Source organism: Rhinopithecus roxellana, chromosome 19 (assembly GCF_007565055.1).
Source record: "Rhinopithecus roxellana isolate Shanxi Qingling chromosome 19, ASM756505v1, whole genome shotgun sequence".
Lineage (NCBI taxonomy): Eukaryota > Metazoa > Chordata > Mammalia > Primates > Cercopithecidae > Rhinopithecus > Rhinopithecus roxellana.
This window is the reverse complement of record NC_044567.1, coordinates 62,143,903-62,161,945: the sequence shown is the minus strand read 5'-3', so window position 1 is coordinate 62,161,945 and position 18,043 is coordinate 62,143,903. Positions and strand designations below refer to the sequence as shown.

The following is an 18,043-nucleotide window of genomic DNA, read 5'->3' as shown; positions in this document are numbered from 1 at the left end:
AAGAGGTGAGGCAAGATTTCAGAAGCACAAGTATACCACCTATACCACCAAGGGTTCTTCAAATTTCCAAGACACTGTAGTCACCATAACTTTGGGGGTTTCTTTTTTTTTTTTTTTTTAAACAGAGATGAAGTCTCCCTACGTTGTCCAGGCTGGTCTCAAACTCCTGGGGTTGAGGGATCCTCCCAAAGGGCTGGGATTACAGGCGTGAGCCACGGCGCCAGACCTGGGGGGTGGTTTCTTATATCTAAGAAGGCACAGGAGGACAGTTCCACATCAAATAGAACATAAGATAAGGCTGGGTGCGGTGGTTCACGCCTGTAATCCCAGCACTGTGAGATGCCAAGGTGGGCAGATCACAAGGTCAGGAGTTTGAGATCAGTCTGGCCAACACAGTGAAAACCCGTCTCTATTAAAAATACAAAAAGCCGGGCGCGGTGGTTCAAGCCTGTAATCCCAGCACTTTGGGAGGCCGAGACGGGTGGATCACGAGGTCAGGAGATCGAGACCATCCTGGCTAACACCGTGAAACCCCGTCTCTACTAAAAAATGCAAAAAACTAGCCGGGCGAGGTGGCGGGCACCTGTAGTCCCAGCTACTCGGGAGGCTGAGGCAGGAGAATGGCGTGAACCTGGGAGGCAGAGCTTGTAGTGAGCTGAGATCCGGCCACTGCACCCCAGCCTGGGGGACAGAGCGAGACTCCGTCTCAAAAAAACAAAAAAACTAGCTGGATGTGGTGTGCACCTATAATTCCAGCTACTTGGGAGGCTGAGGCAGGAGAATCACGTGAACCTGGGAGGCAGAGGCTGCAGTGAGCTGAGATGGCACCATTGCACTCGAGCCCAGGCAACAGTGCAAGACTGTCTCAAAAAAAAAAAAAAAAAAAAAACATAAAACAAGCATTTTTTAATCTTATTACCTCAGGTTCAGACTGGACAGATAAGCTCCCTGGGTGGACTCTTAAGAACCTACATTTGCAACACATTTATTCCTTTAAAAAATCTATATACATTGCCATACAAAGATACCACAATGAAGCAGTTCTCAGGAACCTTCCAGTGAGCCTTCTCTTATAATTGCCCGAGCAAGATTTCGTGCCAGAGCGAGTCTCAGCATTTCCACCTTGGTGGTTTCTATGTCCTCATCCTGCAAAGCAGAGAGCGCCAGCATGAGACAAGAGCAGGAAGGAGCCCTTTCACACTCCCGAAGGTTCTAGCTAATCCAAAGGTAGAGAGCACTTAACACTCATAGTAGCTTCCAGAAAATTATCAATATAAAAGAAAGCAATACCAAAGGGCCATACTGGAAATGATGAACAGGAAACAGCAAAATGTAGAGCTCAGAACACTAGAATCCCTCATTTCCTCCTAAAAGAAGGTGGTGTGTGAATGACACAGGTTAAGGGGAACAGAGGCACATGTGTCCATAGGAGCCAGTGTTTCTGGAGGGAAGGGGAAGACTGAGATACAGGGAGCCTTTTCCCACCTCCACGTGGAACCATCAGCCCAGAAGTGAAAATGACCTGGAGCTGCTGGATATCAGATTCTCCACGCACAGGTCTTCTTGACGTCAAGTCCTCCAGACACTGCATCAACTCGTAAGTCTGTTCTGCTGAGAAAATCACCTAGGGAAGAAAGCCTGCCTTGCTTGGCTGCCCCCAGCCCAGGCCTACACTGGTTGGGGCAGGGGCCCATGTTCGGACGTTCTTCCTTTCATGCCTTTCGCAACAGTGTGCTTTGTATAGGAAGACCTCATTTCAAATCACACAGTGTTTCCTGTGTGAGTCTGGAATTCCAGAGGGTGTTAAGGGGAACACACGTGCGCAGGCAGAACTTCAAGGGAGGAAACACGCACGTTGCCAACAGCTACACAACTAAGCTCCAGCAGGGACTGACAAGCAAAGAAAACCACCCTGCTGCAACCTTCACCTGTTTTTGTTCCAAAAGGGGCAGGGCATCTGTTAGCAGAGTCATCCAGAAAGACCGAGGGGCAATCCCGGACGTCATCAAGGACAGAAGGAGAGAAGCTGCGTCGGCAAAACGCTTCTCCCCGTACATACGGTGGAACTCGCGATACTTTCCTATGGCGAAACAAGAGTACTAGGTAACGTGCATATTCCCCCAAATTGCCCAAGTGACACCTACAAAAGTCACCCTGGCCCTAAACAAGAGAAGAAAAACCACAGACCAGCCGCTGCACAGAGCAGGAGATTTTTTCTATCTCCAAACTCATAGGCCCCAATGAGATACAGACCAAGAGCGTTCAAAGCAGACTTGGAAGAACTCCAAAGAGCCAAATCTGGGGAAACATCAGAGTCAAAATACACAACAATAGTCATGGATTAAAATAGATTGACTAGGCCAGGTGCAGTGGCTCATGCCTATGCCTGTAATCCCAGCACCTTGGGAGGCCGAGGTGGGTGGATCACCTGAGGTCCGGATTTTGAGACCAGCCTGGCCAACATAGTGAAACCCCATCTCTACTAAAAATATAAAAATTAGCCAGGTATTGTGGCATGCACCTGTTGTCTCAGCTACTTGGGAGGCTGAAGAGGGAGAATTGCTTGAACCTGGGAGGTGGAGGTTGCAGTGAGCCGGGATTGTGCACTTTAGCCTGGGAGACAGAGTGAGACTCCATCTTAAAAAAAAAAAAAAAAAAACATGGAGGCACTGGCCCAGTGCAGTAGCTCACGCCTGTAATCCCCGTACTTCGGGAGGCCAAAGTGGGCGGGTCACTTGAGGTCAGGAGTTCGAGACAAGCTTGGCCAACATAATGAAACCCCATCTCTACTAAAAATACAAAAAATTAGCCGGGCATGGTGGCGCATGCCTGTAGTCCCAGCTACCTGGGAGGCTGAGGCAGGAGAATCGCTTGAAGTCAGGAGGTGGAGGTTGCAGTGAGCTGAGATCATGCCACTGCACTCCAGCCTGGCAGCCTGGGCCACAAAGCGAGTAAGATTCTGTCTCAAAAAAAAAAAAAAAAAAAAAGACAGACAGAAACATGGAGGCACTAAGGAGATGTGACAGCCAAACTCACAATCCTGGACATGATGGAGGATGTTTCTGGGGCCACTGATGCAATGGGAATATATGAAGGAAGCGCTGGGAGAAGTCTGATATGATCCCTCCAACCTCCCCAACTACCCACTTGTGTCCAAAGCACAGGGCACAAAACCCAGGGACTCACCCAGGAATGTCAGTCGGTCACTGAGCATCATGGCTGGCCCCAGGTTGTCAATGAGATCCAAATCAGAAAAGCAGCCTCGCTCACAGTAATCCCTGAGGAACCTGCAGGGCCAGCCCAGACATCAGAGCAGTAGTCTCAGGCCCACCTCAACCACCCAGTCCCTGGGAAGCCAACACCAGCAGTACCCACCTGTCTGACACAAGCGTGGCAAAGGCAGCATCCTTAGCACGGATGCTCCAAGAGAGGGCAGAACCTAGGCGATTGTTGCGGACGGCTTTCATGGCTAAGATCTTACAAATGCTGCGAACTTTGCGAGGGAAAAGAAAAGGTGAACGGGCTTTCACTCCACAAATCACTCCATTCCTGAGCCCTGTGGGGACCAGAGTGGCCTCACAGCCTCACTCCACCCCAAAGCCACTCTGTGGGCTCTAAACGCAGCTGGACTGACAGAGCTGGAAACTCAGGCTGATTAACAGTGTCTGGGCTCTCTGCTAAGAGTGTAAGTGCCCGTCACGGCAGGACTGGCTCTGGGAGTGTGTGTGGCTTCAAGGGTAGCAAAAGATTTTTGTTTCTCCCTACGTGTCAGCTCTTCTGCTACCTCTCCAGATGCCTCAAATCCTATCTTCCTGTGCATCATGAATACCATATGCTTTCAGAAATGGTTGTGAACATGCCAACTGTCTCTCTGCAGGGTAATAACTCATGTTTACATCACTCAACAGTGAGGGGAGAAAGGAAGGGGCAGACTTGGTCATCCTCATTCCACTCTCTCTGCTTTTCTGGAGCCACCTCCAGCACTGCTTCCCCATTGAGCCAGGCTGAGATAGCAACAGCAACCCACCTGGACAGGGAAATAGCGCCGACCCCAGCCCTGACCTCGTGGAATCAAGTGTGTGAGAAAAGGGGTGGCTCAGGCCTTTCCAGGTGGTGTGTAGATTTTGTCTCGGTTCCAGTGGATCCCTAGCTTTCCTGTCCCTCCCAAATAATTATCCCATCTCTTAGTTTACCTCTTGGCATCCACGGCCCCACCTCTCTCCAGGGTGGCTTGTGACGAGGAGAATGGCTGGGGTAGGCACAGAGTGTGACCTCAGGTTGCCCTGACTCCCACGTCCCACAGATGGTAAGGCTGGGAGCAGGGCCAGCTCACCTTGTTCAGTCATCTGCCGCTGCTCACAGATCCGCAGCACCTTGAGGGCTTTCTGCTCGGTGTTGAGAGGTATCCGCTCAATGTGCAGCTCCAGGGAGACTCGGCCCAGCTTGGGGCAGTAATCAAAGTAATCCACCCCCAGCTGCCACAGGCTGCAAAAGTTCGAGGAAGACAGACGTGAGGTGCTGCCTCGTGGCTCTGGGGACTGGCACCTGCAGCTCCCTTTCACTGACCCTTCCGTAGCCTTCAGGGAGCCAACTGGGAGAGAACAGTCCAAGCTCCAGTGGCACCCGCATGCTGAAGAGCACACGGCACAGCCTGCACCCGTGGGATCCTTCCTACCTGGGATGAGCGAACAGTCCAGAGGCGTACTCCAGCAGGAGGAACTCTCTCATGTTGGAACCGAAACTGGAATAAAACATACCAAAAGACCAAGACTCCTGGCCTGCCCTGTTCAGGGCCCCCTTCCTAAGCCCAACCTCCCTTCCAGGCATATCAGTTCACCCCACCCTCGAGGGCTTGGTGGTAAGAAAAGGAGGATCAGTGCCTCCAGGCCACTTACTAGAGGTTGTGTGACTGGAGGAGCTTGCAGTGGTCCAGCAGGTCTGTCAGGTGGGCCACAAACCACCAGTTGCTCAGGGCGATGCTGCAGATTCAGACACCAAAGCAAGAAGGAAAGTCAGGGCAGAGGCCGCGTCCCACAAGAGCGGGGGTGAGCAAGAACCCCACATGTCCTATCCCTCAGAGAGATGGGACCGGGTGTGATGGTAGCTCATGCCCATGATCCCAGTACTTTGGGAGGCCAAGGCAGGCAGATCACCTGAGCCCAGGAATTTAAGACCAGCCTGGGCAAAATGGCGAAACCCCATCTCTAAAAATACAAAAATTAGCCAGGTGTGGTGGAACACACCTGTAATCCCAGCTACTCGAGAAGCTGGGGTGGGAGGATTGCTTGAGCCTGGGAAGCACAGGCTGCAGTAGGCCGAGATCACACCACTGCACTCCAACTTGGGTGAGAGAGCACAACCATATCTCAAAAAAAAAAAAAAAAAAAAAAAAAAAAAATTGCTCAGAAAGTAGTTGAGATGGAGTCTTGCTTTGTCACCCAGGTGGGAGTGCACTGGTGAGATCTCGACTCACTGCAGCCTCTACCTCCCGGGTTCAAGCAGTTCTCATGCCTCAGCCTCCCCAGTAGCTGAGGTTACAGGCATGCGCTGCCACACCCAGCTAGAAAGCAGCTTTTGAATATTCTCACCACACGCACACCAAAAGGGTCACTATATGAGGTGACGGATGTGCTCACTAGCTTAATTTCACAATGTACACGTCTCTCAAAACAGTTGTACACCTTGGCTGGGCACAGTGGCTCACTCCTGTAATCCCAACACTTTGGGAGGCCGAGGTGGATGGATCACTCGAGCTCAGGAGTTTGAGACCAGCCTGGCCAACATGTCAAAAACCCATCTCCACCAAAAAAAAAAAAAGTTAGCTGGGTGTGGTGGCGAGTGCCTGTGGTCCCAGCTACTCAGAAGGCTGAGGCAGAAGATGGCTTGAGCCCAGGAGGCAGAGGTTGCAGTGAGCTGAGATCGCAGCACTGCACTCCAGCCTGAGCGACAGTACAAGACACTGTCTTTAAAAAAAAAAAGTTGTACACCTGAAATACATACTACTTTGTTAATCACACCTCAGTAAAGCTGGGGAAAACTCAGAAAGTGGGCTGGCCCAGGGGAAAGTTGCTACCCAGATTTATAGCTGATGGTTATGTCGAAACCATTAGAGAAGCCAGTGAAAAGGCTATAGGGGACCCAGGCTAAGGGAGCCAAAGCTTTAGCCTGCATGAAAGTCACCTGCCAGTGGAAGGAAGGGCTGAGACTGTGCCCGGTGTCTTCCCAAAGGATCCAGCAGCCTCCCAGGCTGGAAGGCAGCAAGCACTGAGAGCCTCTGCCCACAACACAAGTGACGGAGACCAGACCTAGTGCTGCACAAGGCCACCACAGTCTCCCTGCAGGGCCCAGCAGGCCTGAACCATACAGTTAGGTCTTAGATCACACACACACACACACACACACACTCTCACACACTCTCTGTCTCTCTCTCACTCAAGGATTCTGAGTGAGCAGCCGAGACGCAGAGCAGGCGGGCAACCTCAACATTCAAGGCAGGAAAGGCCTAATTATCAGCTCCGAAGTAGCCCTCTGCTGAAAACGAGAACGCTGTGGAGTTGGGAAGACCAGCTACGATGAAGGTGACCCCCCTGGGCAACTGTAGCCCCAAATGAGCTGTTTGTCCTGTACTAAGGTCACTGTCAACTCCTTACCCAGGCCCCATCTTGCTTGTTGGGGGCCCTGGAGTAATCAAAGCTCCAGAGCCTCTGCCTGCTATTCTAGAAATGGGGTGTGAGGTTTGCAAACACTGCTGCACCCTGCATCCAAGGTTGTGTGCTGGGCCAAAAAACAAGTCAGAAGATTCTAGATTCAGCAGACATTAAACTGGAACTCTTCTTAGGTTACTGAAGGAAGACTTGTCACCTTTTAGCTCGATACTTTTGGAGGACTTGAAGGGCACCAGGAAACTGCCGACATCTTGCCCAACTCCCAGTGAAGTGTACCCCAGCTCTGTTTCCTCTTGCCAGAGAGCAAGGAATTGGCCTGTCTTCAGAGGAAGCTGTAAGCCAGGAGGGAAGAAGGGACCCTGTGGAGGACCCCGTGGAGGAATCCTGCCATCTTTTCAGCTGAGGGGTTAACAGTCAAGCATGCCCAGCCAGGCGCTGACAGACAAACCCCTGGCCCTTTAGCAGGGCTGAGGAACTACAGCCTCTGAGTCAGGATCCCCTGGCTGCCTTTTCTGCCCCTTAGGGTCTGGCATTACTACTGACATAGGAGTAAATCAGGGGCCCACTTAGAAACCTCCCTTCTCCATGTTCATATGAAGGTGGTGTGAACAGGAAAGAAAAAAGAGAAAGAAACCTCTTTCTAATGCCTTTAAAAAGGCATGCCAGCAGCCCACGGGCTCAAGTCCAGAAAGAGACACACTTCCCTGCCCCCCAGAAGTGTGCATAGGTCTGACTGATACATCCCATGAGAAAACATGTGCCCACAAGAGCCCAACTCAATCTTTCCCCAGAGCCAGGAGGGTACACTTCTAAAACTGCTACTGTCTCTCAAGACATTTCAGCCCGTTTCACAATTTCTGGGACAAGCTCTGCTTTTCTGTTCCTCTTTCAAAACAGGATAGGAGGTAGCCTCGCCATCAGAGAAATGCAAACTCCAAGATTTCCCACTAACAGAGCTCAGATCCCTTCCTGCTTGTGAGGGTGGAGAGAGGCCGAGACTGGGGGACTGTGAGCCTAACCCTTCCTTGTCTGTGTCCGGCACGAGTGTTGTTGTTCACCCCTCTTCATTGGTACTTCTCTTTTTCTTCTGCCACTGGAAACAGCAGGACGCTTTCCCCTTTTATACTCCCTGCATCCAAGAGACTTGTTCTGCTCAAATCTGTTTTATTCCTAAAAATTCAGATACAGCTTATAAAGGAAGCCCTGGTGAAATTCATTCACTGTTATAATGGACAGGAAATTTAGGAATACTCAACTATGGGCAGAGACACCAAAAAAGCCAAATGATGATGTGTTTGCGTGTTGTTAAGTTATTCTAATTTCTCCATGCAGGGACTTCCCACGATGTTTACAGGCCTGTGAAAATACTGACACGAAACTTGACTCTCAGGCCGGGCATGGCAGCTCACGCCTGTAATCCTAGCACTGTGGGAGGCTGAGACAGGCAGATCACTTGAGCTCACGAGTTCAAGACCAGCTTGGGCAACATAGTGAAATCTCATCTCTACAAAAAAAATAATAATAATTAGCCAGGCATAGTGGCACACACCTGTAGTCCCAGCTACCTGGAAGGCTGAGGCAAGAGGATCACTTGAACCCAGGAGGTCAAGGTTGTAGAGAGCTGAGATCACTCCACTGCGCTCCAGCCTGGGTGACAAAGTGAGACCCTGTCTCAAAAAAAAAAAAAAAACTTGGCAGGGTGCAGTGGCTCACACCTGTAATCCCGGCACTTTGGGAGGCTGAGGTGGGCAGATCACCTGAGGTTAGGAGTTCCAGACCAGCCTGGGCAACATGGTGAAACCTTGTCTCTATTGAAAAACACAAAAATTTGCTCGGTGTGGTGACGGACACCTGTAATCCCAGCTACTTGGGAGGCTGAGGCAGGAGAATCGCTGGAATCCAGTAGGCGGAGGTTGCAGGGAGCCGAGATTGCGCCACCGCACTCCAGTCTGGGCAACAAGAGCAAAACTCTGTCTCAAAAAAAAAACAAAAACAAACAAACAAAAAACCCAGAAACAAACAAACACACAAAAAACTTGTTTTTCATTCCCCAAATCTAGAATCATTTTCTTGAAGCCCTGGCTTTCTTTTGGCCAAAATAAGAGCAGGCAGGGCTAAGGAAACTCTTCCCATGCCCAGATCTACAAAGAGCCAGTTGAGGTCAGTGAATCTGACACCTGATCAAGGCCATCTTCTGCTATTACCCACTTCCTCCCTTCCCAGCAGGTCTTCAGTGCAATGCCCACCATCCAGGGTGCACAAGAAGGAAGGGGACATTCTTTCTGACTTACCATATGTGGAGAGTTCTGGAAAGGTTTACCTTTGATTCATTATGTTTGGCACTCCCTTTCCTGCCTTGCTAAAGTTTCAGTGCAATGACAGAACACCTTCTTTTGGATAGAGGGCTGGAAATTCTGAATAATACCCAGCCTCAAGCTCGGTAGTTCAGTAGCTCACGTCACTGGAGTGAGACTGTTGGAACATGCCATCCCATAAGGTGACTACATGTCCATTAGGTGCCAAGAAACAGGCTTACTGGCTTTTTCTAGATTTTAAATGTCAAAGTAATTTCCTGCAATGTTATTTTAAATAAACATCCCTAAAATAGAAAGTTATGTATATGGTAGCCCTCAAGCCTCCAGGAAGTCCCCAAGCTCACCCAGGGAGAAGCCATTATCTACCTGTAGCAGGCCAAGCAGGGGAGCAGGTGCTATGGTTTGAAGGGATCCTCTCTAAAACCCCAGTTTTGCCAATGTGATAGTATTAAGAGGTAGGGCCTCTGACAGGTGATTAGGCCAGGAGGACTCCTCACTCATGAATGTGATTGGGTGCCCTTATTTATTTTTATTTTTTTTTTGAGATGGAGCCTTGCTCTGTCGCCCAGGCTAGAGTGCAGTGGCCGGATCTCAGCTCACTGCAAGCTCCGCCTCCCGGGTTTACGCCATTCTCCGGCCTCAGCCTCCCAAGTAGCTGGGACTACAGGCACTCGCCACCACACCCGGCTCGTTTTTTTGTATTTTTTAGTAGAGACGGGGTTTCACCGTGTTAGCCAGGATGGTCTCGATCTCCTGACCTCGTGATCCGCCTGTCTCGGCCTCCCAAAGTGCTGGGATTACAGGCTTGAGCCACCACGCCCGGCCTGGGTGCCCTTATAAAGTGACTTGACGAAGGGAGTTTGTCCTTCTTGCCCTTCCACCACATGAGAACACAGTGTTCAAGGTGCCATCTTGGCAGCAGAGAGCAGCCCTCACCAGAAACATTGCCAGTGCCTTGATCCTGGACTCCCTAGCCTCCAGAACTGTGAGAAAATCATCTTTTTCTTTATAAATTACCTGGTCTCAGGTATTCTGCAATAGCAGCATGAGATGGACTAAGATAGCAGGTCTGAGGAAAGAAGGGTAAGGAAGAACAGGCCACTCTAGAAACGGATGGTGGTGATATTTGCACACCTAAAAATGGTAACAGTGGGGGGTGGGAGAGATCCTACCTGCACTCTTTGATCACTTGATGGATATCAAACTCAAAGGCTGCCAACAGGATGTTGTCCAGGGGTTCTGGGCTGCTCTCACCTCCCAGAAACAGGTCCAGGCTGGACTGTGGAAGGGTGATGAGACACTCAATCCCGAGGATGGAAGCAGAGACTCAGGGGACAGGCAGAGCTGCTGTATAAGGAATCTCAGAGAAGGGTGCCATGTTCTTTCACTAAGGGCCAAAGGAAAGGGTCTTCCTGTTCCTCGGGGACAAATTCAAAGAGAATGACCCATCACAGCGCCACCAGGACTCCTACCCCCACCCTTGCCCACCCCAAGCTCACTCACCTGGGCGTAGTAGTGCAGATCAATGGGTTTTACTGTGGGATTGGAGTACAAGAGCCGAGTCACTAGGAAATGATACCAATTACTCAGAAGTTCCTTCTGCTCTAACAAGGCAGCTTCGTCTCCCAGCATAATCTGAGGAAGAGACATTTGTGCTGAACTCTGTCCTCTTTTCAGGGGTACCTTCTCCATAATGCTCCTGCCCTCTGCTAGGGCACTGGATTTCAACTAGTCTGAAAGCTCTCACCATCATGGCAGAGCAACAGACAGCCCTATCCAAAGAGGACCAAGCTTCTGCCACTGCTGCACTGGATGCCACAGCCCCCACAGGGAGCCAACATGCATGCAATCTGAACTGCTTCCCAGACCTTCAAGAGAGACTCCAGGTGAGGGTTGGTGGCGAATGTGCTGTCCTGGAGATACCGCTCACATTCCTCATGCCAGTGCTGCCACTTCAGCTCCAGCTCTGTCAGTGTCTGGGTGTTCCCGGGCTAAGGGAGAGACCAGCCATGAGATGTCATCCCACCCAAACCCTTTACATTTAGTGAATCACCTATCTCCTGTGACCCAGTAGAGCAAAGCTACCCCTACGTACACTGAGAATGGGCATTGTCCTCATCAGGTCTCCCATGATTCGGCATATGCCTGCAGAGGCGGGGCTGGCGTCGGCTTCCTTGGAGAGCATCTGTCGGGCCTCATCCAGCCGGCCCTGCAGCACCAAGATGGTCACCTGGGAGGAGATCCGGGCGCATGAGCACTAGCAGGAGGCCAGTCCCCTCACCCCACACTTTGGCTTTTTTTTTTTTTTTTTTTTTTTTGAGACGGAGTCTCGCTCTGTCGCCCGGGCTGGAGTGCAGTGGCCGGATCTCAGCTCACTGCAAGCTCCGCCTCCCGGGTTTACGCCATTCTCCTGCCTCAGCCTCCTGAGTAGCTGGGACTACAGGCGCCCGCCACCTCGCCCGGCTAGATTTTTGTATTTTTTTAGTAGAGACGGGGTTTCACCGTGTTAGCCAGGATGGTCTCGATCTCCTGACCTCGTGATCCGCCCGTCTCGGCCTCCCAAAGTGCTGGGATTACAGGCTTGAGCCACCGCGCCCGGCCTCTTTGGCTTTTTTTTTGAGACGGAGTCTCGCTCTGTCGCCCAGGCTGAAGTGCAGTGGCATGATCTCGGCTCACTGCAAACTCTGCCTCCCGGGTTCATGCCATTCTCCTGCCTCAGCCTCCCAAGTAGCTGGGACTACAGGCGCCCGCTACCACGCCTGGCTAATTTTTTGTATTTTTAGTAGAGACAGGGTTTCACTGTCTTAGCCAGGATGGTCTTGATCTCCTGACCTCATGATCCGCCTGCCTTGGCCTCCCAAAGTGCTGGGATTACAGGCGTGAGCCACCGCGCCCGGCCACACTTTGGCTTTTTAACTCCTTACACGTAGGCTTCTTTCTGCCCCTGAGTCGGCCCTGGGAAGAATGATGGCTCTTTCCCTCCAGAAGTAACCTATCACATCCAGTCTCATGGCTTTGCCACTTCCACCATGTTTTTCAAACAGCCAGCTATAGTCCGTTATAGCCTGTGACCAGATTTTTTTTTTTTTTCTTCAGAGTTTTGCTCTTTCTGCCCCGGCTGGAGTATAATGGCACAATCTTGGCTCACTGCAACCTCCACTTCCCGGGTTCAAGTGATTCTCCTGTCTCAGCCTCCTGAGTAGCTGGGATTACAGGTGCATGCCAGCACACCCAGCTAATTTTTGTGTTTTTAGTAGAAACAGGGTTTTACCATGTTGGCCAGGCTGGTCTCGAACTCCTAAACTCAAGTGATTCCCCACCTTGGCTTCCCAAAGTGTTGGGATTATAGGCATGAGCCACCACGCCCAGACCCAGCTTTTCAAAAATAAATGAAACAGAAACATGTTCCTCCACCTGCTTCCCCCAACCCCTTCTCCACCATCATGGTGTGTGCTGTTGATTCTTTCTCCCACCATCTTCTCACAAAACGTTCAGGATCATGGAATTCCTGGCCAAGAAACAAAAGCAAAATCATCCCATTCCCCAGTGGATTCAGATTAAAACTGGTAATACAGGGCCAGGCGTGGTGGCTCATGCCTATAATCCCAGCACTTTCAGAGGCCAAGGCACGCAGATCACAAGGTCAGGAGATTGAGACCATCCTGGTTAAACATGGTAAAACCCCATCTCTACTAAAAATCCAAAATAATTAGCAAGGCGTGGTGGTATGCACCTGTAGTCCCAGCTACTTGGGAGGCTGAGGCAGGAGAATCGCTTGAATCTGGGAGGTGGAGGTTGCAGTGAGCTGGGATTGTGCCACTGCACTCCAGCCTGGGCGACAGAGTGAGACTCCATCTCAAAACAAAACAAACAAAACAAAACAAAACAAAACAAAAAACTGCTAATACAGTTAGCTACAACCCCAAGAGGAGGGACTGGAGAAGAACCAAGCTAGGTCTGCCAGGAATTACACATGAGATGCAGCACATAAGACTATCATCTTATCACAAGAAGCTGAAACTGTCACCACTATCTGGAAAGGTGTACATACTTTGTTGAGAAAATGGTTTTTCTCTGATTATAAGCTCTACACTGGTAGGCTGGTTCAATAATAAATATGTAAGAAGTTTTGTTTGGAAAAAAATTGAAATAATAGAAAATGTCAGAATGCATTAAATAAAATGGTTCATAAAAGTTTCAGTTCAAATATAAATATGTAAAATAAATACACTCAGGCCGGGAGCGGTAGCTCACATCTGTAATCCCAGCACTTTGGGAGGCCAAGACGGGTGGATCACCTGAGATCAGGAGTTTGAGACTAGCCTGGCCAACATGGTGAAACCTTGTCTCTACTAAAAATACAAAAATTAGCTGGGCATGATGGTGTGTGCCTGTAGTCCCAGCTACTCGGGAGGCTGAGGAAGGAGAATCATTTGAACCCGGGAGGCAGAGGTGGCAATGAGCCGAGATCACGCCACTGCACCCCAGCCCGGGCGACAGAGTGAGACTCCATCTCGAAAATAAAATAAAATAAAAATAATAAAATAAAATAAAATATAAAAAAATAAAATAAAAATATAAAATATAAAACAAAATATAAAAAATAAAATAGGCCGGGCGCGGTGGCTCAAGCCTGTAATCCCAGCACTTTGGGAGGCCGAGACGGGCGGATCACAAGGTCAGGAGATCGAAACCATCCTGGCTAACATGGTGAAACCCCGTCTCTACTAAAAAATACAAAAAACTAGCTGGGCGAGGTGGCGGGCGCCTGTAGTCCCAACTACTTGGGAGGCTGAGGCAGGAGAATGGCGTGAACCCAGGAGGCAGAGCTTGCAGTGAGCTGAGATCTGGCCACTGCACTCCAGCCTGGGCGACGCAGCGAGACTCCGTCTCAGAAAATAAATAAATAAATAAAAAATAAAATAAAATAAATAAAATAAAAATACACTTAACCAAATAGTCCTCACAGTTCATTCTTTATCTATGAATCTGCCTACTCACTAAAATTTATTTGTAACCCCCAAATCAATATTTGTGGTACTTTCAAATCAAAATTCATGGACATGTACGGAGTGGTAAGAATATTGAGTTGCTTGACACACACTAAACAAGGCTTTATTGTGATGCAGTTAATGCTACTTTTTTTCATTTGTGTACATTTTGTTGGGTCCCCAGGTATAGTACTGAGGTGCTTTCTAGTGTTGCTAAGTGCAAGAACTATGGGAGGTGTTGGATAAGCTTCAGTCAGGCACAAATCACAGTGCTGTTGGCCCTGAGTTCACTGTTAATGAATCAACAATATTATGTCAAGTAAGTTGTCTCTAAACAGAAACATACATAAAACAAGTGATCGGTTATATATTGACTGGTTGAACAAAATGTGACCAGAGGCTTGCAGGAACCTAACCCTGTATTTCCCCTAGAAGCAATGGTTCAACATTCACTAATTCAGTATTCAAGGCACTGCACTCCAGCCTGGGCGACAAGAGCAAAACTCTATCTCAAAAAAAAAAAAAAAAAAGGCCGGGCGCGGTAGCTCAAGCCTGTAATCCCAGCACTTTGGGAGGCTGAGACGGGCGGATCACGAGGTCAGGAGATCGAGACCATCCTGGCTAACACGGTGAAACCCCGTCTCTACTAAAAAATACAAAAAACTAGCCAGGCGAGGTGGCGGGCGCCTGTAGTCCCAGCTACTAGGGAGGCTGAGGCAGGAGAATGGCGTGAACCTGGGAGGCGGAGCTTGCAGTGAGCTGAGATCCGGCCACTGCACTCCAGCCTGGGCGACAGAGCGAGACTCCGTCTCAAAAAAAAAAAAAAAAAAAAAAATCACAAATATATATACATACATATACTGATAACTCCCAACTTTTCCACTCTAGCCCAAACTTCCTTCTCTGAATTCCAGCTTTGTATATTCAAGGGCCTAGTCAACATCTCCACTTGGATCTTGAATAGGCATCTTAAAACGTAACATGTTGGACAGGCATGGGGCCTCATGCCTGTAATCCCAACACTTTGGGAAGCCAAGGAGGGTGGACTGCTTGACCCCAGGAGTTTGAGACCAGCCTGAACAACATGGCAAAACCTCATCTCCACTAAAAATACGAAAATTAGCTGGGTGTGGTGGCACGCCTTTGTAGTCCTGGCTACCTGGGAGGCTGAGGTGGGAGGATCACCTAAGCTTAGGAGGTCAAGGCTGCAGTGAGCTGTAATCCGACCACTGCACTCCAACATGGGCAAGAGACTCTGTCTCAGGGAAAAAAAAAAAAAAAACCACACACACACAAGAGAGAAACATGTCTAAAATTAAACACCAGTTTGCCTCCAACTCACCAACCTCATCCTCCCACATTCTTCTATTTCTTGCATGCCCACATCAAATCAATCCATCAGCAAACCCCATCAACTCTCTTCAAACATATCTAGCCTACACCACCACCATCTTTTTTGTCTGGCTTAGTACAGCAGAATCCGGACTGGCCTGTTTCCATCCTTGCTGTATAGTATCAACATGGCAGCCAGGACAGCCTTTGGGAACCTAAGTAAGATGTCAGGCTTCCTCTGCTTAGCTCTCCAATGCCCCCTCACCCCATCTGGCTTAGAAGTAAAAGACTAGCTTTTACTGTGCATCAACCATGTCAACTACTTCAACCACATTTATGTCCTTTAACTAATGTAATGATCACAGCAGCCCCGTGGGACAGGTATTATTATCTCCACTACACAGATGAGGACCCTTAGGGCCATTAAGTAGCTCACTCAAGATCTCACAGCTAGTGGCTGGGCACAGTGGCTCACACCTATAATCCCAATACTTTGGGAGGCCAAGGCAGGATTGCTTGAGGCCAGGAGTTCAAAAACTAAAAAAATTGCTGGGTGTGGCGGCTCATGCCTGTACTCCCAGCACTTTGGGAGGCCGAGGCAGGCGGATCACCTGAGGTCGGGAGTTCGAGACCAGCCTGACCAACATGGATAAACCCCGTCTCTACTAAAAAAATACAAAATTAGCCAGGCATGGTGGTGCATGCCTGTAATCCCAGCTACTCGGGAGGCTTGCGGCAGGAGAATCGCTTGAGCTGAGGAAGCGGAGGTTGCTGTGAGCTGAGATCGCGCCATTGCACTCCAGCCTGGGCAACAAAAGTGAAACTCCGTCTCAAAAATAAAATAAAATAATAAAATAAAATAAAATAAAAAAATTTGGCTGGGCATGGTGGCTCAAGCCTGTAATCCCAGCAATTTGGGAGGTTGAGGCAGGCAGATCACTTGAGGTCAGGAGTTCGAGACCAGCCTGGCCAAAACAGCGAAACCCCATCTCTACTAAAAATACAAAAATTAGCCAGGCAAGATGGCAGGAGCCTGTAATCCCTGCCAAGATCGCGCCACCGCACTCCAGCCTGGGGAACAGAGTGAGACTCTGTTTCAAAAAATAAATAAAAATAAAAAATGATTGGGTTAGCCGGGTGCGGCAGCTCACATCTGTAATCTCAGCACTTTGGGAGGCCACGCAGGGTGGATCACCAGGTCAGGAGATTGAGACCATTCTGGCTAACACAGTGGAACCCCATCTCTACTAAACAAAATACAAAAAATTAGCCGGGCGTGGTGGCGGGCACCTATAGTTCCAGCTACTCAGGAGGCTGAGGCAGGAGAATGGTGTGAACTCAGGAGGCGGAGCTTGCAGTGAGCCGAGATCGGGCCACTGCACTCCAGCCTGGGCAACAGAGTGAGACTCTGGCTCAAAAAAAAAAAAAAAAAAAAAAAATTGGGACGGAGGGAGGCAGGCAGATCACTTGAGGTCATGAGGTCAGGAGTTCAAGACCAGCCTGGCCAACATGGTGAAACCCCATCTCTACTAAAAATACCAAAAAAAAAAAAAAAAAAAGTCACCTGGGCATTGTGGTGTATGCCTATAATCCCAGCTTCTCAGTAGGCTGAGACAGGAGAACTGCTTGAACCAGGGAGGCAGAGGTTGCAGTGAGCTGAGCTAGCGCCACTGCACTCCAGCCCAGGCAACAGAGCAAGACTCCATCTCAAAAAAACAAACAAATAAATAAATAATAAAAAACTTTAGCTGGTGCTGGTAGCACATATCTGTGGTCCCGGCTACTTGGGAGGTTGAAGTAGGAGGACCACTGGAGCCCTGGAGGCCAAGGCTGCAGTGAGTGGTGATTGGGCACTGCAGCTGGGGAACACAGCAAAATCGTATTTTAAAAAAAAAAAAAGGTCAGGCATGGTGGCTCACGCTGGTAATCCCAGCACTTTGGGAGGCCGAGCTGGGTGAATCGTGAGGTCAGGAATTCAAGACAAGCCTGGTCAATGTGGTAAAACCCCACCTCTACTAAAAATACAAAAATTAGCTGGGTGTTGTGACATGCATCTGTAGTCCCAGCTGCTTGGGAGGCTGAGGGAGAAGAATCACTTGAACCCTGGAGGCAGAGGTTGCAGTGAGCCGAGACTGTGCCACTGCACTCCAGCCTAGATGACAGAGCGAGACTCTTGTCTCAAAAAAAAAAACAAACAAACAAAAAAAAACCCCCACCACCTCACAGCTAGTAAAAGGCAGAGCTAGAAAGCTAACCCAGGCAGTGTGGCACCACAGACCATGTTCTTAGTCACCCTGCTATGTAGGCTGCAAAAAGCTAGTCTCGGTGACAACTCAGGGGGCCCTCTCAGACTGGTATCTCTCTGTCTTTATCTCCCCAACTCATCCCTCCCACCCATCCCTACACAGCACAGCCCCTCCTGCCCCACCCTGGCTCTAGAACACAGCATCTGCAGGCCCTGCGATATGGAATGCTTTCTTCAGCCTAGCTCTCCTCACCTCCTTCAGGTCTCACCTCCAATCTCTCATGAGGGAGGCCTTCTTTGATGCCACTCCAGCACTTGCAGCCTCCCCTCTTTTTGGCACCTTGCCAGAGCACTTCACTATGTGCCAGGATACATGGTACTAGCCTATGTGTTGCTGTTCTGTCTCCACACACAGGATATAAACTCTATAAAGGCAGGAATCTTTGCCTGTTTTAGTCATGGTTATCTCCTTGGTGCCTTGCAAATAGAAGGGAC

General features: G+C 49.5%; 1 protein-coding gene across 6 annotated transcripts in view; it reads right to left on the bottom strand.

The window, feature by feature from the left end:
• Positions 1–969: 969 nt before the first annotated feature.
• The window catches only part of NUP85 (nucleoporin 85), a 34,811-nt gene continuing 17,737 nt past the window's right edge, over positions 970–18,043 (bottom strand). For 3 of the 6 annotated variants that reach the window (XM_030923490.1, XM_030923493.1, XM_030923494.1), the window contains 12 exons: positions 11,076–11,210; positions 10,849–10,971; positions 10,484–10,615; positions 10,153–10,259; positions 4,896–4,979; positions 4,676–4,741; positions 4,334–4,485; positions 3,376–3,493; positions 3,187–3,287; positions 1,929–2,080; positions 1,523–1,624; positions 970–1,146 (listed from right to left, as the gene is read on the bottom strand). In XM_030923490.1, the coding sequence (XP_030779350.1) occupies positions 1,045–1,146; positions 1,523–1,624; positions 1,929–2,080; positions 3,187–3,287; positions 3,376–3,493; positions 4,334–4,485; positions 4,676–4,741; positions 4,896–4,979; positions 10,153–10,259; positions 10,484–10,615; positions 10,849–10,971; positions 11,076–11,210 (1,374 nt within the window). In that variant the 3' untranslated portion in view covers positions 970–1,044. Of the gene's footprint in view, positions 1,147–1,290; positions 1,368–1,485; positions 1,625–1,928; positions 2,081–3,186; positions 3,288–3,375; positions 3,494–4,333; positions 4,486–4,675; positions 4,742–4,895; positions 4,980–10,152; positions 10,260–10,483; positions 10,616–10,848; positions 10,972–11,075; positions 11,211–18,043 lie in introns of all 6 variants that reach the window. The other 3 variants (XM_030923491.1, XR_004055047.1, XM_030923492.1) reach the window with 3 other exon arrangements.